Below are 27,424 nucleotides of genomic sequence, written 5' to 3'. Positions count from 1 at the left end.
CCCAGTCCCTCCTGCACGGCTCCTCTCCTGCGTGTGGCTGAGCGCCCTGTGTGTAGCGCTGCCCGATCTGGTAAGAAATAGTTAGATGTGGCCTGACCTGCGGTGGCGCGGTAGACAGAACATTGACCTGGAACGCTGAGGTCGCAGGTTCGAAGCCCCGGGCTCGCACGGGCAAGGCACATAGGACAAGCAAGTACTATGCGCCCACCACCACCACTCTGCACCTTCTCTCTCCCTAAAAGAAAAGACAAAGAAGAAAGTCAGATGTGGAGGTAGACCTGCTTAGGCCCTAATGCCCACTCACCCTTCGCTGCCACCGGAGCAGGAATCCTGCAGCCTTCTCTGCTCCTCCCCACGCCCCCTTCATGGTCCGGCTCCCCCGGACACTCCGTGCCCACTGGCCTGTGCCCCGTGATCGCCTTCTCCCTTTGCCTCTCTGAGCCACGCAGGGGACCCGGGGGGGGGGTGTGCTACCCTCCTGTGCCCTTACCGTCCCCCGCAGGGGACCCGGGGGGGGGTCACTACCCTCCTGTGCCCTTACCGTCCCCCGCAGGGGACCCCGAGGGGGGTTGCTACCCTCCTGTGCCCTTACTGTCCCCGCCTGGGCTGCACGTGCCCGTCTGCGTCCTGTCCTCTCACGGCCAACCACACAGGCGGGTGTCACTCGGCCTGTCCTAGAGGTTTCTCCCTGGCCCGGGCTTGGAGCCACACGCTATTCAAACAGAGATTCTATTTCTACCCCCCAATTCTAAACGGGAGGCGCTGCAAAAGGTCCCCGCTGGGCTGGAAGGAGCCGGGTTTGGGGGGCAGGTGGGCAGGGGCTGTTACTCCCTTAGTGGCTCCCCTGGGGGTGGCATCCCATCTGTTCCTCCAGCTTCCCTCTGGGGTAAGGCTCTTTCTATGTTACTGGTCCTTTAGCCTATTTAGTTAACTCATCAAGAGCTGATTCTAAGCTGGACCAGACGCTCGGAGAAACCCACCTGAGTTGTCTTTTTGCGTGCTCATGGCAGGTCTGACTTTCCCCGGCTGCTGTGGCCTTCTGCTGTCCTCCTGTGGGTGTGACTCTCAGGTGAGAATTCGGGCCACATCTGCAGCAGGTGGAGATCTCCGGGGGATCCGAGGTTACGGTTCCTCCTGCCTCCCAAAGGCCTGGAGGGCACAGAGAGCCCAGGAGAGCTCAGGCAGGTACAGGGAGGCCCCGGAGGAGCAGAGAGCCCAGGAAAGCTCAGGCAGGTAGGTACAGGGAGGCCGCGGACGAGCAGAGAGCCCGGGAGAGCTCAGGCAGGTACAGGGAGAGCTCAGGCAGGTACAGGGAGGCCGCGGAGGAGCAGAGAGCCCGGGAGAGCTCAGGCAGGTACAGGGAGAGCTCAGGCAGGTCCAGGGAGGCCCCGGAGGAGCAGAGAGCCCGGGAGAGCTCAGGCAGGTACAGGGAGAGCTCAGGCAGGTACAGGGAGGCCGCGGAGGAGCAGAGAGCCCGGGAGAGCTCAGGCAGGTCCAGGGAGAGCTCAGGCAGGTCCAGGGAGAGCTCAGGCAGGTACAGGGAGAGCTCAGGCAGGTCCAGGGAGAGCTCAGGCAGGTACAGGGAGAGCTCAGGCAGGTACAGGGAGAGCTCAGGCAGGTCCAGGGAGAGCTCAGGCAGGTACAGGGAGGCCGCGGAGGAGCAGAGAGCCCGGGAGAGCTCAGGCAGGTACAGGGAGAGCTCAGGTAGGTACAGGGAGAGCTCAGGCAGGTACAGGGAGGCCACGGAGGAGCAGAGAGGAGGCCTAACTCGAGGAGACTTTCCGAAGGGGCGCGGAGGTGGGATGTGGCTTCTAGTCTCGGCCACTGAGAAAGGCACCCTCCGGGTTCCTGGTGTGAGGAGGTGGCCACCTTGACTCAAAGTGGTTCTGAGATTCCTTAGCTCTTTGCCATTGAGCAGAGTCACTTTGAAGAATGGCCTTTATTTTTTAATAGTGCTTATTTTTAAAGCTTCCCCCCGTAACACCTGCCTGGATTTTAGAGAAAGTGGGATGCTGAGAGGCACCCACCCTGAGTCCGTCACCAGGCTGAGCCTCGGAGCATCGAGGAGACGGGGTTGCACGTGCCCTGTGCACTTGGCACAGAACAGCCACTCCGTAACCACGGGCCTGCTCGGTGCCCCCCCCCCTCCCCGCAGCTCCGTCTTATGGGTGGAGCTCCGAGGACCGAGGGTTCGGAGCAGGTGCGAGCCCGGCCTGGGAGCCGCGGGGCTCACCTGGGGGGTCTGCCTTCCAGCTGACACCATGAGCAGCGACACCGAAATGGAAGTGTTCGGCCCCGCCGCTCCCTTCCTCCGGAAGTCAGAGAAGGAGAGGATCGAGGCTCAGAACCAGCCCTTCGACGCCAGAACCTACTGCTTTGTGGTCGACTCCAAGGAGGAATACGCCAAGGGGAAGATGAAGAGCACCCAGGATGGGAAGGTCACCGTGGAGACTGAGGACAGCCGCGTAAGCCTCCTCCGTGCCCCCTGCTGCCCTGCTGGGCTGTGTCCCGGCCTCGGAGCTGCCGGGTCTGGCCTGTGCATCGGCCGCACCCCGGCCTTCCCCGAGCGGGTGCCAGCCTGCCAGCCAGCTGCTCTAAAGCCACCTCGCTCTCTCCTGTCCCTGCTCAGGGGCTGCCCACGTGCCGTTCTCTGAGTAGATGAGAGCAAGCCCACCAGCTACCAAGCAGGGTTTGGGTCCAGCTGGTGTTCCCCAGCGAGCGAGCGAACATCCCCCCGTCCCCTGTATCTGGACACTCTCGCTCCTCACTTCCGTTCTCCCTTCCCCACGCGTGCCCGTCACCCAGGGAAAACACAGAGGCCCCGCGTGGCTGCCACCAGTCCCGTCTGTCTTCTCAAGCGGCATCTATCCTGTCTCGCTCCCTGTCAGATGGGTGTCCTCTCTCTCTCTCTCGTGCCTGCCTGCCCCTCTCACTGGCTCACCAGCCCCCTCCTGGGTGTCTCTCTCTCTCTCTCTCTCTCTCTCTCTCTCGTGCCTGCCTGCCCCTCTCACTGGCTCACCAGCCCCCTCCTGGGTGTCTCTCTCTCTCTCTCTCTCTCTCTCTCTCTCGTGCCCGCCTGCCCCTCTCACTGGCTCACCAGCCCCCTCCTGGGTGTCTCTCTCTCTCTCTCTCTCTCTCTCTCTCTCGTGCCCGCCTGCCCCTCTCACTGGCTCACCAGCCCCCTCCTGGGTGTCTCTCTCTCTCTCTCTCTCTCGTGCCCGCCTGCCCCTCTCACTGGCTCACCAGCCCCCTCCTGGGTGGCAGGCGTCCGCAGCGGGCGGACGGCATGGAGAGCACTAGGTGAGCGCCACTCGCTGTCAGATGGGTGTCTCCCCCCCCCCCTCTCTCTCTCTCTCGTGCCCGCCTGCCCCTCTGACTGGCTCACCAGCCCCTTCCTGAGTGTCTCTCTCTCTCTCTCTCTCTCTCTCTCTCTCGTGCCTGCCTGCCCTCTCACTGGCTCACCAGCCCCCTCCTGGGTGTCTCTCTCTCTCTCTCTCTCTCTCTCTCTCTCTCGTGCCTGCCTGCCCCTCTCACTGGCTCACCAGCCCCCTCCTGGGTGTCTCTCTCTCTCTCTCTCTCTCGTGCCTGCCTGCCCCTCTCACTGGCTCACCAGCCCCCTCCTGGGTGGCAGGCGTCCGCAGCGGGCGGACGGCATGGAGAGCACTAGGTGAGCGCCACTCGCTGTCAGATGGGTGTCTCCCCCCTCTCTCTCTCTCTCTCTCTCTCTCTCTCTCTCTCTCGTGTCCGCCTGCCCCTCTGACTGGCTCACCAGCCCCTTCCTGAGTGTCTCTCTCTCTCTCTCTCTCTCTCTCTCTCGTGCCTGCCTGCCCTCTCACTGGCTCACCAGCCCCCTCCTGGGTGTCTCTCTCTCTCTCTCTCGTGCCCGCCTGCCCCTCTCACTGGCTCACCAGCCCCCTCCTGGGTGGCAGGCGTCCGCAGCGGGCGGATGGCATGGAGAGCACTAGGTGAGCGCCACTCGCTGTCAGATGGGTGTCTCCCCCCCCCCCCTCTCTCTCTCTCTCTCTCTCTCGTGCCCGCCTGCCCCTCTGACTGGCTCACCAGCCCCTTCCTGAGTGTCTCTCTCTCTCTCTCTCTCTCTCTCGTGCCTGCCTGCCCTCTCACTGGCTCACCAGCCCCCTCCTGGGTGTCTCTCTCTCTCTCTCTCTCTCGTGCCTGCCTGCCCTCTCACTGGCTCACCAGCCCCCTCCTGGGTGTCTCTCTCTCTCTCTCTCTCTCGTGTCCGCCTGCCCCTCTGACTGGCTCACCAGCCCCTTCCTGAGTGTCTCTCTCTCTCTCTCTCTCTCTCTCTCTCTCGTGCCTGCCTGCCCTCTCACTGGCTCACCAGCCCCCTCCTGGGTGTCTCTCTCTCTCTCTCTCTCGTGCCCGCCTGCCCCTCTCACTGGCTCACCAGCCCCCTCCTGGGTGGCAGGCGTCCGCAGCGGGCGGACGGCATGGAGAGCACTAGGTGAGCAGCGGGCGGACGGCATGGAGAGCACTAGGTGACACCACTCTGCTCCCCTTTCAGACCCTGGTGGTCAAACCCGAGGACGTGTTCGCCATGAACCCGCCCAAGTTCGACCGGATCGAGGACATGGCCATGCTGACGCACCTGAACGAGCCGGCCGTGCTCTACAACCTCAAGGACCGCTACACCTCCTGGATGATCTATGTGCGTGTCTGAGTGGGCGCCTCTCTCCCCGGGCGCGTGGCGGGGCCGGGGGCGGGACGCCTGTGTGGGGGGGCGGAGTGTCCGAACCAGCTGTTGAACAAAAGGAGGGAAATGGGGAAAAGAAGAATGGGGAAGAGGAAGAAGAGGAGACAGCGAGAGAAGGGTGGGGGGGGGGGGACAGGCAGAAGACAGGCTGGAGGAAGGAGGGCTGCGAGGGGGCAAGGAGAGCCATGGGTGGGGCAGGAGGACCGCAGAGGGTCTCAGCCTTGTCACTCACCCGCGGTGGGAGGTCCCGCCACGCCCCTCCTCACCTCTCGCTTGTCTCTCATCATTAGAAGTTATTTTTATATCTCCCTTATTTTACTAGTTTATTGTAAAGAAAAGTGCAAAACTAATAAAGGCAAAAGGTTGGATGTATACCTACGTATGCATTTTTTTTTTAACCTTCCCGCAGACCTACTCGGGCCTGTTCTGTGTCACCGTCAACCCCTACAAGTGGCTGCCGGTGTACAACCCCGAGGTGGTGGCCGCCTACCGAGGCAAAAAGCGCCAGGAGGCCCCGCCCCACATCTTCTCCATCTCCGACAACGCCTATCAGTTCATGCTGACCGGTAGGTGCCCAGGGAGGCAGCCTGGGGTGGTTAGAGCAGGCGCTGGGGGGGGGGGGGGCCCGGGAGAAGTGTCACGCGGTCCCAGGCCTGCTCTGTTTGGCCGGGGACCTCACACAGAGGAGAGGAGGGAAGATGCTGCAAGAGGCAGGAAGAGGACAGATCTGCGAACCCTTTGCCAGCCCCGCTGAGCAGGCTGCATTTAATGCAAGGATTGGTTAGACCCTATGAAACAACTATTTGTAGGGGCCAAACAAACAAACCAGCCTTGACGTTTTCATATGGTTCGATCTAATGTGATCAGAAGTCACTGACTGGTGACCCCCACTGGCTGGTATTAAGCAGGGGCTCAGCCTCCTGAGTCTCATTCTCAGGCCCCTACCCAGGACCGACACACTCCAGAGGGTGGAGGATTCGTGCCGGGCACTGGCCAGTGACTGCTTGAGAAACGGGGTAACGCAGGGAAGCTCTTGTCATATACTGCCATCAGCTCTCCTTTCTTCTTGCCTTCCACAGATCGTGAAAACCAGTCCATTCTGATCACGTAAGTTCCCGAGGCAGTTTCTTAGTGGGGGCTCCCTGTCTCCCGTGCTGAAGGCAGAGGTGCCACCTGCCATGTTCTGTCCATTAGAACGTGCTTAGAACAACGTCTCTCGGGAGAAGCTAGATCTGGGGACGGGCAAGAACCTTGTGGAAGGCCTCAGGCTGCTGGAGCCACCCACCCTCGGCTCAGCCCAGCTGGGGAGCCGTCCCTTGGGACGCTGCGCCTCTGTGTGGTCTCACGTGTGTTTGGTCGACGTGTGTGTGATGTGGCTTAGAGCATGTCCAGGCCTCCTTGTGACACCTTGGAGACACTCTTTATACTATCAGAACTTCTTTTCTGATCACTCCACATTCAGCGGAGAATCCGGGGCAGGGAAGACTGTGAACACCAAGAGGGTCATCCAGTACTTTGCAACAATTGCAGCTACTGGCGACCTGGCCAAGAAGAAGGACTCCAAAATGAAGGTACGGAGTGAGGGGGGCTGTCTGTGTCTTCACTTCCGGACGGGGGAGCACGGGGAGGCGGCACCCCCTCCTTCAGAGAGGGAGTGGGCCAGGGGCCAGAGTCTCCTGACGACCCAGTGTATGAGTGACGGCACAGGATCGGACCCTGTCTGCTTTTTGGAAAATAAGTCTCTAAAAGGGGTCAGTTTGGGAAAATCCCAGAGAGCGGCTTCTTTTGTGGCAGAATGACATACGCCCACTTGAGAGGACTCTAGTCACCTTTCTGAATGAAAATGTGACACCAGTCTGAAGTGAGTCAGACAGCCTCCCTGACTGGAGAAGCAGGGAGCCGAAGCCCCACAGGAATCTGCAGCTGAGACACTACCCCGTAGCCAAAGACAGCACCGCGGGCTTGGGTGCGCCGTGCTGATGCGGTTCCTCCCCGATTGGGAAGTCAGGGAGGCAGGGACTGGCTCTGCCAGGCAGCCGGACAGGCGGGAGTGACACAGCTAGGGACCGCTGCTTACGGCCGTTCCGTGGCTTTTTCTCCCCTTGATCCCTTGACTTTGTGCCTCAGGGGACTCTGGAAGACCAAATCATCAGCGCCAACCCACTGCTGGAGGCCTTCGGGAACGCCAAGACCGTGAGGAATGACAACTCCTCTCGCTTTGTGAGTCTGATTCAGTGACGCTGGGATGTTCCCTGTGGCCTACAAGATGAGCAGGGTCCTCGTCCTCACAGAGGTGACAGTCCAGAGGGGACAGACAGCGGAGGACCGAAACAAATCAATGGGGCAGTTTTGGATAACAATACATTCCGGCTAACGATATATGGGTGTGAAGTTCAATAAACAGGGACAGCGATGACAGAGTAATTGGGACCAGGCCTCCTGTAGACGGTGTCAGCGGGCAAGTTGTCTGCGGGGACAGGGGTGTCTGTGAGCCCTGAGACCGCAGAAGGAGCAGGAACAGAGGGCAAGTGTAGCTCTGCAGTGGGGGGGGGGGGTCTGGTCGAGGGGTCGGGGCAAGTGTAGCTCTGCAGTGGGGGGGTTTAGTCGAGGGGTCGGGGCAAGTGTAGCTCTGCAGTGGGGGGGGTCTGGTCGAGGGGTCGGGGCAAGTGTAGCTCTGCAGTGGGGGGGTTTAGTCGAGGGGTGGGGCAAGTGTAGCTCTGCAGTGGGGGGGGGTCTAGTCGAGGGGTCGGGGCAAGTGTAGCTCTGCAGTGGGGGGGTCTAGTCGAGGGGTCGGGGCAAGTGTAGCTCTGCAGTGGGGGGGTCTCGTCGAGGGGTCGGGGCAAGTGTAGCTCTGCAGTGGGGGGGTCTCGTCGAGGGGTCGGGGCAAGTGTAGCTCTGCAGTGGGGGGGTCTGGTCGAGGGGCTGGAGGAGGGTCTGAGTGGCAGCAGAGAGGTGGTGGGGGGGGCACACCCATGATGGGAGGGGAGAAGCAGAAAGAGACCTGTCACCAAGGTGTCTGTAGACCACGAGAAGGCGCCTGATGTCACTCAGGAAGCCACTAAAGGATTCTGTGGGCAGGGACGTGCTGGGGTTTGATCCACACCTGGAAAAAAGCAGTGGCTTATTCTGTTAATGGCGCGGGGTGGGGAGGCTGCGAGGCAGCGTAGCATTAAGGGGACGGGAAAAGGGAGTCACATCAAATGGGAGAGAGAAGAAGGGAGAAAGAGGAGGTCATATTTAACTTCAAACTGTAGGAAAATAAGCTCCTATTCATGGGACCCAGGAGACTAGCTGGGACCCTTGGAGCCGTGGTAAACGCTGGTCTCCCTTGCTCCACCCCTCACCCCCCACAGGGCAAGTTCATCCGAATCCATTTCGGCACCACTGGGAAGCTGGCCTCCGCAGACATTGAAACTTGTGAGTAGACCACTGGGCTCAGAAGATGTCTCCTGGTGTCAAGGAGCCACGTGGGGAACTCCCGTGTCTGTGACCCTAGATCTGCTGGAGAAGTCGAGGGTGACCTTCCAGCTGAAGGCTGAGAGAAGCTACCACATCTTCTACCAGATCCTGTCCAACAAGAAGCCCGAGCTCATCGGTGAGCCGGCCCCCAGTCCCCAGTTCCCAGTCCCCAGTTCCCAGCCCCCAGTCCCCAGCCCCCAGCCCCCAGTCCCCAGTCCCCAGTCCCCAGTGCCCAGTCCCCAGCCCCCAGCCCCCAGTCCCCAGCCCCCAGTCCCCAGCCCCCAGCCCCCAGCCCCCAGTCCCCAGTTCCCAGTCCCCAGCCCCCAGCCCCCAGTCCCCAGTCCCCAGTTCCCAGCCCCCAGTCCCCAGCCCCCAGCCCCCAGCCCCCAGCCCCCAGTCCCCAGCCCCCAGCCCCCAGCCCCCAGTCCCCAGCCCCCAGCCCCCAGCCCCCAGCCCCCAGTCCCCAGTCCCCAGTCCCCAGTCCCCAGTCCCCAGCCCCCAGCCCCCAGCCCCCAGTCCCCAGCCCCCAGCCCCCAGCCCCCAGCCCCCAGCCCCCAGTCCCCAGCCCCCAGCCCCCAGCCCCCAGCCCCCAGTCCCCAGCCCCCAGCCCCCAGTCCCCAGCCCCCAGTCCCCAGTCCCCAGTCCCCAGTCCCCAGCCCCCAGCCCCCAGTCCCCAGTCCCCGGTGGGGTAGGTCCTTCAGGCATTCGGGCTCTGATGCCCCTGGACCCGGCAGGGCTGAGCCTATCTATACCAAGGGGCCTTCTCGACGGGCAACAGAGACCGCTTCTGAAATGAGATGCAGCCGTACGGACATGCTGATTTGAAAGAAACAGAATCCAGTGCACAACAAAAGCAAACCACTCCTGAATTCAGCACAGGTTTATCGATATGCTGCTCCCAAAGAGTAGGGGATATTTAAAAATGAATATGAAGCTATAAAAAAAAAGAAGCATTTTATTATTTTTTTTATGAAGCAAGAACATCAGAAAAGCAAATGACAGTCAAAGAAAGTTGGTTGCTTATGCAAATGAGATACAAAACCAACTTTTTATTTCATTGGTGAAAATGCACTCTACCAAAGGCTGAAAGTACTGGAGTGTCTGTACGTTCCCTGATCCCCTAGTTTTTGTGAGCAGTGTGTATGTGTATATTATATATATATATATATAAAAACTGAACACTTAAGCATTTTGTTGTCCTTTGGCGCCCCCTTGTGTTTCAAAACGGAAACCAGCCTTGCACCAAACGCAGCAAGCGAGGCGGGTGCAAGCTTGGAGGAACAATCCAGCCTGTAGGGCCACCCTGCCCTTTGCTCTGCACTGAACAGGGGCCTTGCGCACACGGCCTTCTGCGCCCTTTGGCTGTGTCTGCTCAGCCTTCTGCTCCCAAGCCCGGACACCGGGTGCCGCTTTTCAGCCTGTGCCCCACCCCAGCCAGCGTGGGCTCCTCCCAGACCCACGCTCAGCCAGCCTCCCTTCGAGCTTTTCTGAACCCTCACAAAAAGCCGCATTCACATGCCAAGCAAGGGAATGTCCATTCTGCATTTTCTCCGGGGTCTTGAATGGACATTTGCACGGGGTGGGGCGGGGCAGCGGCACAGTCGTCCCCCCCCACCCCCCCCCACACACACCGGGCCTCCACGCACATTGTCATAGTCTGAGTGCGGTGAGGCTGTTGGAAAGAGATCGCCAACTCTAAAATTCAGTCTGGGCTCCGGAAGAAGAAGTTTCAACCAGAACGCAGAAGCTCAAGTCCGCTGGGTGTCTGCCTGCTTTGTCTCTTACGGGACCTTGTCGAACCCCGCCTCGTTTCAGAGCTGCTGCTGATTACGACCAACCCGTATGACTACCCGTTCATCAGCCAGGGCGAGATCCGGGTGGCCAGCATCGACGACGCGGAGGAGCTGCTGGCCACGGACGTGAGTGGGCGGCAGGGCGAGGCGGGGCACGCCCCTTCTCGGCCACCCAGGCGGCCGGCTGACATACGTGTCCTTCCAATGCCAGAGCGCCATCGACGTCCTGGGCTTCAGTCCGGAAGAGAAATCCGGCCTGTACAAGCTGACGGGCGCCGTGATGCACTACGGGAACATGAAGTTCAAGCAGAAGCAGCGGGAGGAGCAGGCCGAGCCCGACGGCACCGAAGGTGAGGGCACCCTGGGACCGGGCGTAAGCCAGGCTGGGTGGGTGTCCAGGTGCCGGGGTCGGGTGGGTGTCCTGCTGGGGCTTTCTGGCGCCTCCTGGGAGGGTGACCAATCCTCCTTGCACCTGTGTTCACTGAGTCGTTAGAATGTCCCTATTTCAGTAGCGGCGAGCGGTGACCAGGGCTTCCTGGAACCCAATCCAGCCTTTGCATAAAATCCGTCATATCCTCTGAGTGAATTCGCTCCCATGGCCGCACAGAAGCGGTTCAGAGATACAAAAACTCAAAACAAAACAAAACACTGACACAGAGTTAGGCAAGCTTGGCCACATCTGGATGAAAGAATTTCCAAGGGGTTCTTCCTCTTGGCCCTTGGCCATCGTCTTTCTTTTCTTGCTAGTGGCCGACAAGACAGCCTACCTGATGGGCCTGAACTCCTCAGACCTGCTGAAAGCCCTCTGCTACCCCAGGGTCAAGGTGGGCAATGAGTACGTCACCAAAGGGCAGACTGTGGATCAGGTAGGCAGCCACTTCCGGGCCGGGAAGGGACGCGGGCTGCCCCGTGGTCACTGCCTTCGGACTCAGCGCGGACCTCTCCCCACAGGTTCACCATGCTGTGAACGCCCTTTCCAAATCGGTGTACGAGAAGCTGTTCCTGTGGATGGTCACCCGCATCAACCAGCAGCTGGACACCAAGCTGCCGAGACAGCACTTCATCGGGGTCTTGGACATCGCGGGCTTTGAGATCTTCGAGGTTGGTGTTGCTTGCGTTCATGCTTCTATGTGGCTTTGCGTGACCGTGGGGAGGATGTCGAGGTGGCCAGCGTGCCGTAACATCACATCAATTAGGAAGACTAGAGGGAGGGTGGACCCGTCCATCCAGACGAAAGAGAATGTGGAGAGGGTTTGTATTTATTCTAAGAGAGGGGAAACTTTCTGTCAAATACAATTTTAAAGGATATAGTTTAATGACTTAAAAAACCCACAAAACTCAAATGCGGTGGCGGAGTTACAGAGAGCCAGGGCGATGGAGAATTTAGAAATAAGTCAATTGTGCAATATTTTACATAAATATCCCACTAGTTCTGGGTTAGAGGCATAGAGCCATTCATCAAAGTATCTATTTTGTGTCCCAGAGAGAAGACAGGTGGGTAAATCAAAGACGAGCTTGTATCTACAGAGGAGGATGAGGAGTCTGTATAAGGCAGGGGTCGGGAACCTATGGCTCGCGAGCCAGGTGTGGCTCTTTTGATGGCTGCATCTGGCTCGCAGACAAATCTTTAATAAAAACAATAATAATGATAAAAATAGAAAATATTCTTATGTATTACAATCCATTCATTTCCTACCGCTTATGTTCATGGTTGCGAGTGGCTGGAGCCAATCACAGCTGTCCTCCGGGGGGGCAACACCAAATTTTTATTGGATAATGCGTAATGTACACGGGTTGTTGTATGGCTCTCACAGAATTACATTTAAAAATATGTGGCATTCATGGCTCTCTCAGCCAAAAAGGTTCCCGACCCCTGGTATAAGGTCTACCAGAGAGTAACTACAAACTGAGGCCGTCTGTGGTCGGGCACAGGAGGGGTGCCGCTCACAAGCACTCAGGAGTGGGAGGAGCCCCTTCTGGCGGGGGTTACAGAGCAGCTACAGTTTCGGGGACGTCCTGAAGATCATGAGCTGTTTCTGAGAACACAGATGAGCTGGCCCGGGCCTGAGCCATCAGGAGGAGCTCGGCGGTCTTGGCCTTTGAAAGAAGTCTAACTTGTTACGTGCACACTCTCTTTCCACGTTAGTACAACAGCCTGGAGCAGCTGTGCATCAACTTCACCAACGAGAAGCTGCAGCAGTTTTTCAACCACCACATGTTCGTGCTGGAGCAGGAGGAGTACAAGAAGGAAGGCATCGAGTGGGAGTTCATCGACTTCGGGATGGACCTGGCCGCCTGCATCGAGCTCATCGAGAAGGTAGAGATACATGCTACTCCCAGGGGAAGCTCCTCTTGTGTTGGGACCGTTACTAGAAGTTGTCTTTGGCTCCTGCAGACAGTGGAGTCACTGGGATGTACTAGGATTAAGCACTGAGGGATAGCCTGTTATGTTTCTTATAGCCGATGGGCATCTTCTCCATCCTGGAGGAGGAGTGCATGTTCCCCAAGGCCACGGACACCTCCTTCAAGAACAAGCTGTATGACCAGCACCTGGGCAAGTCCAACAACTTCCAGAAGCCCAAGGTCGTCAAGGGCAAGGCGGAGGCCCACTTCTCCCTGGTGCACTACGCAGGCACCGTGGACTACAGCGTCTCGGGCTGGCTGGAGAAGAACAAGGACCCCCTGAACGAGACGGTGGTCGGGCTGTACCAGAAGTCCTCCAACAGGCTCCTGGCGCACCTCTACGCCACCTTCGCCACCACGGACGGTACCCGACTCCCCAGAGCGCCCTGCGGCCCTGCCGCCCCCGCCCGGGCCCGTCCGCAGGGCCGAACGTCCCTCCTGCCCCGCTAACAGGCACGTGTCTCTGTCATTCCTTCCAGCTGACAGCGGGAAGAAGAAAGTTGCCAAGAAGAAGGGCTCTTCCTTCCAAACCGTCTCTGCCCTTTTCAGGGTAAGAAAAATGCCGGTTTATCTGTTCGTAGCTGGTTGACATCATCACAGACCGAGAAATGTAGAGATTCTCTCCTTTTTATCCAAGAATAACAACGTGGCCTTCATCCTATCGCTGTCCCTTAGTGACGTTCAGGTCTGGTGTCACGATATTTAAATGAGGGCTAACGCATGCAAGACCGGCACTTGATGATCATCTCGTACTGGAACAGGCTGGGCTGGCCGGCCAGGGTGCTGAGTCCACTGCCCAAGCTTTCTGACCCGCTGGAAGGACGCGGGCGGCAGTGTCTCCTTTGTCCGGCGGGGAGCAAACATCTCTTGAGTTGATTTCAGAGGGCGTTTTCTACTTAGTCTCTGGTTCACTGTGAATCAAAAGACTATTGTATAAGATTTTTTTTTTTTTTGGTCCACTCCTCTAGCCATGTGACTAATAAAAGAAAGAGTTAAATAACCTTATTATTCTTTAGAAGTCATGATAAGTGTCAAAGCTGTATCTTACCTTTCACCACGATACTACAGTATTACAGAACACAGTGCTGTGTCTGTAAAAGCCTACCGCAGGCTCGCTGTCCACGGTCACCTTCTCCTTCCAGGAAAACCTGAACAAGCTCATGTCGAACTTAAGGACGACTCACCCTCACTTTGTGCGCTGCATCATTCCCAACGAAACCAAGACCCCCGGTGAGACGCGAGCCGGCTCCCGGCTGGTGGGTGGGTGGGTGGGGGGGCTCTGTGTCACACGGATGTGTCTTGTGTCCTTTGGCAGGGGCCATGGAGCACAGCCTCGTCCTGCACCAGCTGCGCTGCAACGGGGTGCTGGAGGGCATCCGCATCTGCAGGAAGGGCTTCCCCAACCGTATCCTCTACGGGGACTTCAAACAAAGGTGAGTCACAGGAAGTTCTGTATGCGTCTTCCCATGCTGTGCCAACGCCGGCCTTTGGGAGAGAGAGAGAAATACCAACGAGAAGACCCATTTTAACCGAACAGCGACAGATGGACTCCCGTGTAAAACGAATAACCTACCAGCTTGGCCAACAACTTTCTTCCGAAGAAGCTGTTGTACTTCTTCTTTCTTCCGCCTTGTCCCGGGAGCTCATCTGATGTGCACACGGCAGAAACACACCTGGACGGAGAACCAGGAGGCCTAGAGTCTAGGCTCTGATCTGTTCCGAGCAGGCTTCCCTCCCTCTCTGGCCCGTGGCTTACTTGCTTATTAGGAAGGGAGGCCTGCACCGGACAGTCTCCAGGGCTGCTGCTGTGTCTGCTAACAGCCTCTGGTCCTTTCTGTGCCCACAACGGCAGGTACCGCGTGCTGAACGCCAGCGCCATCCCCGAGGGGCAGTTCATCGACAGCAAGAAGGCCTGTGAGAAGCTGCTGGCGTCCATCGATATCGACCACACTCAGTACAAGTTTGGACACACCAAGGTGGCGATCAGTTCTGACCGATGCTGGCCGTTAGTCCCTCTTAGACGTCCGCGGACCACCGATTCACACCACCCTTCTCCCCTCTAAGGTGTTCTTCAAAGCTGGCTTGCTAGGAACCCTGGAAGAAATGCGTGACGACCGCCTGGCCACCCTGATCACTCGGACACAAGCCGTGTGCCGGGGATTTCTCATGCGCATGGAGTTCCAGAAGATGGTGCAGAGAAGGTTGAGTAGGGTCTTTTGTTCAAACACGAGCGCTTTTCAGGAAGCGTGTGGTGGTGGGGGGAGGGGGGCATCTTCCTTAGAAACAACCTGTATTTTGTTTCCAGGGAGTCCATCTTCTGCATCCAGTACAACGTCCGTGCCTTCATGAACGTCAAGCACTGGCCCTGGATGAAGCTCTTCTTCAAGATCAAGCCCCTGCTCAGGAGCGCGGAGACCGAGAAGGAGATGGCCACCATGAAGGAGGAGTTTCAGAAAACCAAAGATGAACTTGCCAAGTCGGAGGCGAAAAGGAAGGAGCTGGAGGAGAAGCTGGTGACCCTGGTGCAGGAGAAGAACGACCTGCAGCTCCAAGTGCAAGCCGTAGGTGTCGCGGAATCTTTTCTGTTTCCGTTCTCCATCTAGGTGTGATTATGTAAGAGGACTAGAATTTCGGTGGGATTTTTGCTTTTTAGTTCAGATCTTCCTCAAGAACTTCGGTCTAGAGCAAAATACTGGAATGTCGCAACCCTTATCTCGTTGAAGGAAATCACGATTTAAAAAAATTTTTTTTTTTTTTTTTTAAGGAAAGTGAAAACTTGCTGGATGCAGAGGAAAGGTGTGACCAGCTCATCAAAGGCAAATTCCAGCTGGAGGCCAAGATCAAGGAGGTGACCGAGAGAGCCGAGGACGAGGAAGAGCTCAACGCGGAGCTGACGGCCAAGAAGAGGAAGCTGGAGGACGAGTGTGCGGAGCTCAAAAAAGACATCGACGACCTGGAGCTGACTCTGGCCAAGGTCGAGAAGGAGAAGCACGCCACGGAGAACAAGGTACTCTCCCTGTGGGATGGCCAGCTCGCCAGCGTCGTTGCACACCGAACTGCGTCTCTTTCTCACGGGGACCCGGGGCTCCTCCCTAGGTTAAAAACCTGACCGAGGAGCTCGCCGGGCTGGATGAGACCATCGCGAAGCTGACCAGGGAGAAGAAGGCCCTCCAAGAGGCCCACCAGCAGACCCTGGACGACCTGCAGGCAGAAGAGGACAAAGTCACCTCGCTGAGTAAAGTGAGGGGCAAGCTGGAGCAGCAGGTCGAGGAGGTGAGTGCGCCCTGCTCACCGCCGGTCCTGGTCCTCGGGCTTCAGGCCCCGAGGGGCCCCCGGGACTCCTCCTCCGGGGCGGAGCACCGGTTCTCACGAGGAAACGCCGCCCCTTTGCAGCTGGAGAGCTCCCTAGAACAAGAAAAGAAGCTCCGCGTGGACCTGGAGAGGAACAAGAGGAAGCTGGAGGGGGACCTGAAGCTGGCTCAGGAGTCCGTCTCAGATCTGGAGAGTGATAAGCAACAGCTGGACGAGCGGCTCAAGAAGTGGGTGCTCAGCCCTCAGACGGCGGTTCCCGGCTGCCGGGCCGGGGCGGTTCCTGCCGGGGCCGGGGCGGTTCCTGTGCGGCCAGTGGCTGCGTGTTCGCGTTCCCACCTCCTCTGCTTCCTTTCCCAGGAAGGACTTTGAGTACAGTCAGCTGCAGAGCAAAGTGGAGGACGAGCAGACGCTGGGCCTCCACTTTCAGAAGAAGATCAAAGAGCTACAGGTAAGGGGAGCGTTTCCGATCTTCTCTTCTCTGTGTGGGTCCCTCCTAGCGGCTGGTGTTCCGTGCGCTCAACGCCCGGGAGCCGGTGGCAGCACCGGGGGACCGCCTGCCGTGGTGAGGCTGTCAGAGCAGCGACGGATAACTCCTTTTTCTCTATGATTTTAAATAAAGTACATAACTGAAGTATTTTGAGTCAACATTTAGTCGAATGGATAACATCCCGGGGTGATCACTGCAGGGTAATGACCTCGTTGGTGCGAGAAGTCATACTAGGCCCTGGCTCAGTGGTAGAGCGTCGCCCGGCATGTGGCAGTCCCGGGTTCGATTCCCAGCCAGGGCACACAGGAGAAGTGCCCATCTGCTTCTCCACTCTTCACCCTTCTTTTTTTTTTTTTTGTATTTTTCTGAAGCTGGAAACGGGGAGAGACAGTCAGACAGACTCCCGCATGCGCCCGACCGGGATCCACCCGGCACGCCCACCAGGGGCGATGCTCTGCCTACCAGGGGGCGATGCTCTGCCCCTCCCGGGGGTCGCTCTGCCGTGACCAGAGCCACTCTAGCGCCTGGGTCAGAGGCCAAGGAGCCATCCCCAGTGCCCGGGCCATCTTTGCTCCAATGGAGCCTTGGCTGCGGGAGGGAAAGAGAGAGACAGAGAGGAAGTAGGGGGTGGGGTGGAGAAGCAAATATTCGCTTCTCCTATGTGCCCTGGCTGGGAATCGAACCCAGGTCCCCCGCACGCCAGGCCGAAGCTCTACCGCTAAGCCAACCAGCCAGGGCCTCTTCACCCTTCTTTCTCTCTCCCTTTCCCTTCCCACAGCCATGACTTGATTAGAGCAAGCTGGCCCCAGGCACTGAAGGTGGCTCCATAGCCTCCACCTCAGGTGCTAAAAAAATGGCTCTGGTTGCAACGGGGCAAGGGCCCCAGATGGGCAGAGCATCGCCCCCTAGTGGGCTTGCTTGGTGTGTATCCCGGTCAGGGTGTATGCAGGAGTGTCTCTGCCTCCCCTCCTTGTGATAAAATTAAAAAAAAAAGAAAAGAAAAAGAAGAGAAAAATGTCAGACTAAAGGAAACTAGTGATACTTCTCTAGTTCCAGAGCGGGTTTGTTTAGTGGGAAGGGAAGCTCGCCTGTCCTTGACGTTCAGAGCAAGTCACTCTGGGACCGACTGGCTCTACAGGCTCGGATCGAGGAGCTGGAGGAGGAGATCGAGGCGGAGAGGGCGACCCGGGCCAAGACGGAGAAGCAGCGCTCCGACCTGTCCCGGGAGCTGGAGGAGATCAGCGAGCGGCTGGAGGAAGCCGGCGGGGCGACCTCTTCCCAGATCGAGATGAACAAGAAGCGGGAGGCCGAGTTCCAGAAAATGCGCCGGGACCTGGAGGAGGCCACCCTGCAGCACGAGGCCACGGCGGCCACCCTCCGGAAGAAGCACGCGGACAGCGTGGCCGAGCTCGGGGAGCAGATCGACAACCTGCAGAGGGTCAAGCAGAAGCTGGAGAAGGAGAAGAGCGAGATGAAGATGGAGATCGACGACCTGGCCAGCAACGTGGAGACCGTCTCCAAGTCCAAGGTGCCTGGGCCGACGGGCGGGAGAGGGGGCCGGGGCTTCGGTTTAAAGAGACCTCTGGGGTCGTTCGCATCTCCATGCGGACTTAAGTTTTCTCCCCTTTCTCAATCTTTAAGGCCAATCTGGAAAAAATATGCCGATCTCTGGAGGACCAGCTGAGTGAGGCCAGAGGCAGGAACGAGGAAATTCAGAGGAGCATGAGTGAGCTGACCACCCAGAAGTCTCGTCTGCAGACGGAAGCCGGTGAGTGCCCGGGGCGGGGGGGCGGGGGACCAGAAGGGCAACACCTCACTCAGGGAGCCCTCAGAGCTGGCCACTCGTCAACACTGAAGCACCTCGTTGGGGAGAAACAGAGCCATTCCGTTACCCTGAAGGAGGAGGACACGGAGAGTTCAGTCAAAGCAAGAGAGAGTAGGCCAGATAGAGACGGGACTCAGAATTGTCACCTGGTTCAGACTCTTCCCAAGTCAACATAACCTTGCATCAAAAGACTCTAGAAGGCAGAAAGGGGACCAGAAACAGAGCCCCGTGGCCTTTCTGCTTCCTGTGGATGTCTTTTCAGATTGTCCGCAGTCAAGACAGTAAATAAAGAAACAGGGACAATTTGTATAGGGCTCTTGCTGCATAATACAAATGTCGGGACACGTTATTTGGGACTGTCACCCAGAAACGTGGCGTTACCCAGCACGGGGCCCCCCAGGGCATCAACATGGGTGGATCAATCCTTTGCTCACCACCACAACCAAGACAATGGAGAAGAGCAGCTTAGTTTCCATTTCAGAATGACCTTGATGTCACAGAGTCCTAAAGCCTCTCACCCCCTCTTTTTTCTCTTACCTCCTCCCTATGAGTGTATAAACCTGAACTGACCCTGTTCACCCAAGAGTCTACCTTGAAATGATCAGAGACCTCAAGTCCTTGGGGAAGCGCTATTTCCCTTAATGACAAATGGATGGACCGTTGGAAACGCCAGCCACCGGGAGGGCTGGTGGGAGTCTTTAGGTGTGGCCGGTCAGATTTAAATTTATAGTTGTCCTCAGGGGTTTCACTGACAAGAGCCACTCCACACTTCTAGCCGTTGAGGACAATTCTGATGGGGTGGTGCTCCCACTTTTCTCCTGGGCTCGTCACCCCTCAGAAGGGACCACACCATAGGATCTCCTCTCTTCCCAGGTCTTAGCACAGGCTCTTCCTCACAGGAGGAACCTGGTACGCGAGTGAATTAATGGAGGAACTGATGTCTTTCTGGGCACAGGTGAGCTGAGTCGGCAACTGGAAGAGAAGGAAAGTATAGTATCCCAGCTCTCCAGGAGCAAGCAGGCGTCCGCCCAGCAAATGGAGGAGCTGAAGAGGCAGCTGGAGGAGGAGAGCAAGGTATGGCATCCGAGGGAGTTGCTGCTGTGACTCAATGTGCAGGTAGTGGCCCTGGCCTGTTGGCTCAGCAGTAGAGTGCCAGCCTGGCATGTGGAAGTCCTGGGTTTGATTCCCGGGCAGGGCACACAGGAGAAGCGCCCATCTTCTTCTCCACCCTTCCCCCTCTCCTTCCTCTCGGTCTCTCTCTTCCCCTCCCGCAGCCTAGGCTCCATTGGAGCAAAGTTGGCCCGGGCGCTGGGGACAGCTCCATGGCCTCCACCTCAGGAGCTAGAATGGCTCCAGCCACAACGGAGCAATGCCCCAGATAGGCAGAGCATAGCCCTCTGGTGGGCATGCTGGTTGGATCCTGGTCAAGCGCATGCGGGAGTCTGTCTCTGCCTCTCCACTTCTCATTTCAGAAAAATACAAACAAAACAAAACAAAATAATTTTCAGGTAGCACCCGCAGACCACACAGCGGGGCAAGTGTATTCAGGAGGTGATGAGGGGAGGAGTGAACTGGGACTGTATCACGCATGCGGCCTCAGCATGTTACCCCCCCCCATGCTCTCCACTATCGTGACTTTTTTTCAGGCCAAGAACGCGCTGGCCCACGCCCTGCAGTCCTCCCGCCACGACTGTGACCTGCTGCGGGAACAGTACGAGGAGGAGCAGGAGTCCAAGGCCGAGCTGCAGAGGGCGCTGTCCAAGGCCAACAGTGAGGTTGCCCAGTGGAGGACCAAGTACGAGACGGACGCCATCCAGCGCACGGAGGAGCTGGAGGAGGCCAAGTGCGTGACTCGGTTTACCTCTAGAAGAACTTGGACCCTTAAACGATCACTGATAGAGGGCTCTCACTGTAGAAGTACTGCCCCTGGGGAGTGGACTTGTTCTGTGCCTGGATCTTTTCCCGTCCCGTGTTGCTCAATGCACTGTCGGGCCACAGGAGGGATCTGGCCTTAGCCTGCGTCTCCTTAAGCCAGTGGTTCTCAAACTTTTTGAAGTCGGGGCACATTTAAAATCCTACAAATAATTGTAAGTGCACTATATACAAATTTCTGAGAAATACGTTATAATAATTAAGTCAAATATTAAAGAAAAAATATATAAAGTCCAAACATGCTTTTATGGTAATTAAATGAAATAAATATGACAAAATTAAATTTAGCTGACATTAAAAGACATTTTTATGTTACAGTTTTTGAGTTATGCTTTTTAGAATTCATAAAAAAGAGGGGTTAAAAAATAAAAAAAAAGACAAAAAAAGTGATCTTTTTATATATATAGATACATTCTTAGTAAGATTTAGTAAATTCGGCAGGTCCCGGCATGAATGTGTTCAGTTTTTTCATTCTTGTGTTTATGAGAAACAAGAGCCTGATGTGTCCTAGCAATTTCTTCAATGTTTGGGCATCTATTTGAAAGGCAAACTCTCATTTCCTGGTCAATACATTGAAGAATTCCTCTCTTTTTACTCTTAATTGTGTTGAGTGCAGAAAACCCCACTATACATATCATCTTAACTTGACATCAAACAAAGGATAGAAGAAACTTGCCTCCAGTCTTTTCGGGGAACATGGGGGGCAGTGTAAACAATCCAGCACCACAGCTTAACAGCCTTTTGCAACCTAATCAGACAAGTGAGGTGGGGGGTTGGGCAGACTGTCAGCTTACAGCCAATTCTCCACACCTCTGTCCCCCAAAAATCTAAACTCCAAAAACCCTGTTGGTTTTTTGGTCCCCAACAGGCACATATTTCTCTGGAATAGCATAGGGCGCACCTGGAAATCTAGGGCACATACTTTGAGAACCACTGGCTCTAAACAAGCAGCTTGATCTTGGGGAGAGATGCACAGGTTGTTGAGCACTGATTTTTTGCAGCCAGGAAGCTCTCCTGCGCTTGTGAACGCTAACAGGAGTTTGAGTCAGAGGGTTAGTGATTCCGACGTGATGAATAGGGACGTCCCAAGGGATTGAAACTTTAAGTCACCTCCGCTTCTCTTCTGCCCTCTTCAAGGAAGAAGCTGGCCCAGCGCCTGCAAGATTCCGAGGAACAGGTGGAGGCGGTGAATGCGAAGTGCGCTTCCCTGGAGAAGACCAAGCAGCGGCTGCAAGGAGAAGTGGAGGACCTGATGGTGGACGTGGAGAGGGCCAACTCCATGGCCGCGGCTCTGGACAAGAAGCAGCGGAACTTTGACAAGGTGTGGGCTCAGCTCTGGGCTGGCTGGACGCCGTGGCGTGCGGAGTGCCTTGGAGCCCTGGGAGGAGGGGACTGGGTCCCTGTCCTGACCCTGTCCCACATGGGCAGCGTGAGCTTGGGCAGGTCCCTGAACCTCACTGAGCTGCAGTTTCCTCATCTGTCAAATGAAATGGGAAAGGGATGGGGGGGGAGCTCCTCTCAAACACTGTCAGTGGAGACAAACCCATTTCTACGATGTTATTCAGACCCAGATGTTTTTCTCCCCCCACCCCCATTCTGCCTGTCCGTCGGTGTGGCCGGCATGCAGGAATCTAACCTGGGTGCCCCTGAGCAAGCTTCTTGCCGCCCCCCCTTTTGGTACGGCAAATAGGTTGACTTGAATCAAAGTTATAATGAAACATTTAAAAAGGCAGGGCCATTTTCATATCAGGAAAAGGACACTTCTGGCCGGCTAATGGCTTCTCAAAGGATCAGTTTGCTTTCTGGAGACAGTTGTGGCGGATTGATCATGAATTTTGAGTAATATTTACAGAGCAAAATCTTGGTTAGTCCACTGATCAAGACCAAGGAGGTAGGCGAGGGACACGCCACAGAGTGCAGCCCTGGGCTTGGAGGCTTCACCTCAGGGGCTGTGTCAGTGGTGCCTTCTGTCACACTGTCCCAGGTGCTAGCCGAGTGGAAGACGAAGTGTGAGGAGAGCCAGGCGGAGCTGGAGGCATCTCTGAAGGAGTCCCGCTCCCTGAGCACCGAGCTCTTCAAGCTGAAAAACGCCTATGAAGAGGCCTTGGATCAACTTGAAACTGCAAAACGAGAGAACAAGAATTTAGAGCGTAAGCAGTGTAAAACCGTCCGAAAGGCCTCCCGCCTCCATCCCCGCCCCACTATGGCCAGAGCGAGTGCAGGAGAGGGTGTGACTCCAGGCTCACAGCCCTGCACCCGTGTGTGTGTGTGTGTGTGTGTGTGTGTGTGTGTGTGTTACAGAGCACACACAGAAACTGTCCTCAGAGGGGTTCTCGAGTCTTTCTCTCTACAACACCTTATCTCCGCGCACCAGCACGCTTAGAACTATAATAAGGTGGTTAAAAGGGGGGCAGGTGGATGCCCATGCCCACCACGCTCAGATGCCCGCACAGAGGTGTTCAGATGCAATCCTAACTTTCTTCTCTACAGAGGAGATAGCCGATCTCACAGAACAAATCGCTGAAAATGGCAAAGCCATCCACGAGCTGGAGAAGTCGAGGAAGCAGGTCGAGCTGGAGAAGGCCGACACGCAGCTGGCGCTGGAGGAGGCGGAGGTGAGTGGAAGGCCAGGCAGGGGGCGGCAGGGGCAGGAGCGGAACCCCCAGTCAGGGCGGGGCTCCACCAGGGCGCGGCAGCCCCTCTGCCTTGACCTCGGCCTCGGTGGATCCCAGTACTAACGTCAGCTCCTTTTCTTTCGGAACGCCTACCCGCACGGCTGAACCAGTGAATCCCGTGAATTCTCTTAAATTCATTGGAAAATAAATTATTACACTGAAATAGGCCTAAAATGAGATTTTTACAAAATCTTAGATGAATTTCAAGTATCCCTAAGCTGTTCTACACTCCTAAGGAATAGAATAATTTAAATGTTATTATCTTTGGATCATATAAGCCAGGGGTCCCCAAACTTTTTACACAGGGGGCCAGTTCACTGTCCCTCAGACCTTTGGAGGGCCGGACTATAAAAAAAAACTATGAACAAATCCCTATGCACACTGCACATATCTTATTTTAAAGTAAAAAAACAAAACGGGAGCAAATACAATATTTAAAATAAAGAACAAGTAAATTTAAATCAACAAACTGACCAGTATTTCAATGGGAACTATGCTCCTCTCACTGGCCACCAATGAAAGAGGTGCCCCTTTCGGAAGAGCGGCGGGGCCGGATAAATGGCCTTAGCAGCCACATGCGGCGGCAGGCCGTAGTTTGGGGACCCCTGATATAAACAAATAGCAATGAAACACTATTTCTGCACTGAAGATAAATTAGACATTTATTTATTTATTTATTTATTATTTACTTATTTAGAGAGGAAAGAAGAGAAATGAGAAGCATCAATTCTTCGTTGTGGCTCCTTAGTTGTTCATTGATTACTTTCTCATATGTTCCTTGATTAGGGGGTTATAGCAGAGCCAGTGACCACTTGCTCAAGCCAGCAACCTTGGGCTCAAGCTGGCAAGCCTCGCTCAGGCTGAGGAGCCCGGCTCTAGCCAGAGACCTCAGGGTTTCCGACCAGGGACCTCACCATCCCTGGCTGATGCTCTATCCGCTGCGCCACCGCCGATCAGGCAGGGGATTTGTTCTTTAAAATGATAGCTGTGAATCAGGGAGCCAGAGCTATGACTGTGCCATTATAGCTTTATGCCCCGGAGGGCAGTGTGGAGCGCTCTTCGAGATCACTGCTCCTGTCTCTGTTTCTTGTTGGGTAAAGGCTGCCCTTGAACACGAAGAGGCCAAGATCCTCCGCATCCAGCTGGAACTGACACAGGTGAAGGCGGAGGTGGACAGGAAGCTGGCGGAGAAGGACGAGGAGCTGGAGCAGCTGAAGCGGAACTACCAGCGGACGGTGGAGGCCATGCAGGGCGCCCTGGACGCCGAGGTGCGCAGCAGGAACGAGGCCCTCCGCATCAAGAAGAAGATGGAGGGGGACCTGAATGAGATTGAGATACAGCTGAATCATGCCAACCGCCAGGCCGCTGAGACCCTCAGACACCTCAGGAGCGTCCAGGGGCAGCTGAAGGTGTGGGGTCGCTGCCCAGCGGGGAACCCCTCCTCCGGGGCGGGAAGCCCCTCCTCCCGGTTGGGGAACCCCTCCTCCCGGGCGGGGAACCCCTCCTCCGGGGCGGGAAGCCCCTCCTCCCAGTTGGGGAACCGCTCCTCCGGGGCGGGAAGCCCCTCCTCCCGGGCGGGAAGCCCCTCCTCCCAGTTGGGGAACCCCTCCTCCGGGGCGGGAAGCCCCTCCTCCCGGGCGGGAAGCCCCTCCTCCCAGTTGGGGAACCCCTCCTCCGGGGCGGGAAGCCCCTCCTCCCGGGCGGGAAGCCCCTCCTCCCAGTTGGGGAACCCCTCCTCCCGGGCGGGAAGCCCCTCCTCCCGGTTGGGGAACCCCTCCTGGCCTCAAACGCCCCCCTGGAGATGCCAGGGAGGCTGACGGCCCAAACACCTGGCCTTCCGCTAGACTTCTTCTTTTTCTTCTCCGGCTAGGACACCCAGCTGCACCTGGACGACGCGCTCCGGGGCCAGGAGGACCTGAAGGAGCAGCTGACGATGGTGGAGCGCAGAGCCAACCTGCTGCAGGCCGAGGTGGAGGAGCTGCGGGCCTCCCTGGAGCAGACGGAGAGGGCGCGGAAGCTGGCCGAGCAGGAGCTCCTGGACGCCAACGAGAGAGCACAGCTGCTGCACACCCAGGTGGGGGCGGGGAGGCCGGGGGCGGGGCCGTCGGGCTGGACCCGTCTGCCTGACGCCGGTTCCCCTTTCCCCAGAACACCAGCCTCATCCACACCAAGAAGAAGCTGGAGACAGACCTCCTGCAACTCCAGAGCGAGGTGGAGGATGCCAGCCGGGACGCGAGGAACGCCGAGGAGAAAGCAAAGAAGGCCATCACGGACGTAGGGCTCCTGAGGCTCCTTCCCGCTCCTGAGGCTGCCCAGACTTCAGGCCCCTGCCTCTCCCATCCCGAGATAGTTCCCGTTAGACGGCTGGGGCCGCCCCCGGCCCCACCTGGTGTACATCCTGCTCAGAGACCACTGCCCACCTCCCTCCGACTCAGCACGGCCCCTCCCGCACATTTAACAGGGGGAGATGAGAAATCAGGGTGCGCAGACAAAACAAGACCAGAAAGGGTTACCTTCTCTCTCTTACGCCCATGGGGAACTACGCTCTTCTTTCCTTCAACATGACTTATTCCAAATATAGAAACGAGGCTCTCAGATGTCACTATCCCACCAAAGTTCATTTTTTTCACGGAGCGATTGGGCTCTGCTTCTTCCAGCGGCGCTTAACCTTTCCGGGTCTCAGGTGCGGTCCCCCGGCGGCCACCGCTCCGACGGCGCCATCTGCTGCCCGAGGGAGGACACGACCTTGCCGCTGCTTTGCTTTCCTGCTGGCTCAAGCAGCACACCCGGATTCCCTAGAGGCCTTTCCTTAACCTCACTATCTCCAAACCTGCGACGCTGAGCATCACATCAGACTTCTCTTTTTTTTTTAATTTTATTTATTCATTTTTATTAGAGAGAGAGGGAGAGATAGAGAGAGAACAGGGGGAGGAGCAGGAAGTATCAACTCCCATATGTGCCTTGACCAGGCAAGCCAGGGTTTTGAACACATCAGACTTCTCTAAATCTCAGTTTCCTCTGAAAAAAAAAAAGTTTATTGGCGATCTTGGTGATAAAGAAAGAATTTCCTTGGGTGGGCTACGTTCCAAGGAGGGCCAGTTTAAGGAAAGAAAGGACCCATTTCCCATTTCAGTCCTTGAAAGTTTCGTTTCTTGGGTTAGTTTATAGTCCCCGGGTAGCCCATTTCATAGTCCCTTGAGGGAGGGAGGGCTCAATCGCCTTCCCTACTGCCTTTTCTCTTTAGCTTGTCCCCGGCCCTCTGGTGGCCCAGGTTTTGACAGCTCGGACGGAGGCCCTGGGTCCCTGCCTGCGTCTTAGTGCCGGTGGCTTGCTTTGCAGGCGGCCATGATGGCCGAGGAGCTGAAGAAGGAGCAGGACACCAGCGCCCACCTGGAGCGGATGAAGAAGAACCTGGAGCAGACGGTGAAGGACCTGCAGCACCGTCTGGACGAGGCGGAGCAGCTGGCCCTGAAGGGCGGGAGGAAGCAGATCCAGAAACTGGAGACGCGGGTACTTGCCAGGAAGAGCCCCAGCCAATCCCGAGCTCGCCAGCCTCTCCCGTGGGGGCCGCCGCCCTGGGCTGACTCCCCAACCCTGTCCCCCAGATCCGAGAGCTGGAGTTCGAGCTCGAGGGGGAGCAGAAGAAGAACGCGGAGTCTGTTAAGGGCCTGAGGAAGTATGAGCGCCGGGTCAAGGAGCTCACTTACCAGGTAAGGGGCGGGGCTCTCGCGGAGCGCACACCCGGCCGTGCGCGCTCTCCGGGACACAGACAGGGAGACACGCGCTAGCCCCGGGCAGCTCGACATCCCTGTGTTCTCATCCTCAGAGTGAAGAGGACAGGAAAAACGTGCTGAGGTTGCAGGACCTGGTGGATAAACTTCAAGTGAAGGTCAAGGCCTACAAGAGGCAGGCCGAGGAGGCTGTAAGTCGGACGGGCGCGCCGATGGTTTCGGGCAGCAGCCTGGTCCGTTTCTCACAGGGAGCGCTGAGCTTACCTGCCCGCGGCTCTCTCTGGTTCCAGGATGAACAAGCCAACGCCCATCTCACCAAGTTCCGGAAGGCCCAGCACGAGCTGGAGGAGGCCGAGGAGCGGGCCGACATCGCGGAGTCTCAGGTCAACAAGCTCCGAGCTAAGACCCGGGACTTCACCTCCAGCCGGGTACGTGGAGCCGGTGGGCAGGGGTGGGCTGGACCTGCAGCCCCACCCCGCACCCCCCGCCCCCACAGCCCCGGACGACCCAGCAAGAGTCCACTGTGATGGAGAAAGTGTTGAACTGGGAGGAACCTTAGAGGATCCTCACCTTGGGACTGGTCCATCCTGCGCTCAGGGAGGGAAGAAGGGGTTTGCTCCAGGTCACTTAACTGAGAACAGCCCGGTCAGAGCCCAGGCCTGTAAGTTGCAATCAAAGACTTAAATCACACCGTTCTGAAAAGGAATGAACGGTGCCCACTGACGTCTTCTCAGCGCCCCCTGCGGGCACTGTCTTCAGTCACTTTACCTGTGAGCAGGTAACTGTCCGCAGGAAGTCCCCATGCCCGGGGCCAGTCCTTTCTGAGGGCCCATTTCTCCTGCTGTGGAATGGAGTGAGTTCCTCCATGCAGGCAATTGTTTATTCTTCTCAGGTCTGAAAAAATACCCCCTGTCCTACTGAACTGTGTAAGCAAGCAACCCCTGTCCCTGCCAGGAGAGGGAGCAGCAGGAAATGTGTCTCTGCCCGTTGGCACAACGACCAACGCCCCCTGTCTTTGCAGATGGTGGTCCATGAGAGTGAGGAGTGAGCCGCCCTCTTCTGGGACAGGACAGAGAATATGCAAAATGCGTAT

General features: G+C 57.1%; 1 protein-coding gene across 1 annotated transcript; it reads left to right on the top strand.

Moving 5' to 3' along the window:
* On the top strand, nt 1–27,424 carry LOC136392600 (myosin-3). The gene is made up of 41 exons (XM_066364885.1): nt 1–70; nt 1,011–1,069; nt 2,254–2,465; nt 4,526–4,669; nt 5,124–5,280; nt 5,794–5,821; nt 6,177–6,285; nt 6,842–6,934; nt 8,068–8,131; nt 8,211–8,309; nt 9,989–10,092; nt 10,178–10,316; nt 10,714–10,832; nt 10,918–11,067; nt 12,113–12,283; nt 12,427–12,733; nt 12,849–12,919; nt 13,512–13,599; nt 13,685–13,802; nt 14,222–14,345; nt 14,434–14,570; nt 14,675–14,930; nt 15,134–15,376; nt 15,466–15,642; nt 15,763–15,908; nt 16,039–16,129; nt 17,307–17,696; nt 17,810–17,936; nt 18,949–19,067; nt 19,640–19,836; nt 21,063–21,246; nt 21,910–22,075; nt 22,416–22,540; nt 23,701–24,009; nt 24,471–24,674; nt 24,749–24,874; nt 25,940–26,110; nt 26,206–26,310; nt 26,427–26,522; nt 26,622–26,759; nt 27,353–27,424. The coding sequence occupies exons 3-41, from the start codon at nt 2,262–2,264 to the stop codon at nt 27,377–27,379; spliced, it is 5,823 nt and encodes a 1,940-aa protein (XP_066220982.1). The 5' UTR covers nt 1–70; nt 1,011–1,069; nt 2,254–2,261; the 3' UTR covers nt 27,380–27,424.

The sequence above is a fragment of the Saccopteryx leptura genome, chromosome 2 (genome assembly GCF_036850995.1).
Source record: "Saccopteryx leptura isolate mSacLep1 chromosome 2, mSacLep1_pri_phased_curated, whole genome shotgun sequence".
Classification (NCBI taxonomy): Eukaryota; Metazoa; Chordata; class Mammalia; order Chiroptera; family Emballonuridae; genus Saccopteryx; species Saccopteryx leptura.
This window is presented reverse-complemented; position numbering and strand designations above follow the sequence as displayed.

Bases quoted from the DNA above. Each gene is read 5' to 3' on its own strand.
- LOC136392600 (XM_066364885.1), top strand. From the start codon at position 2,262: ATGAGCAGCGACACCGAAATGGAAGTGTTCGGCCCCGCCGCTCCCTTC. The intron at 11,068-12,112 runs GTTGGTGTTGCT...TTTCCACGTTAG, and splicing joins CGGGCTTTGAGATCTTCGAG to TACAACAGCCTGGAGCAGCT. The intron at 14,571-14,674 runs GTTGAGTAGGGT...TTTTGTTTCCAG, and splicing joins CAGAAGATGGTGCAGAGAAG to GGAGTCCATCTTCTGCATCC.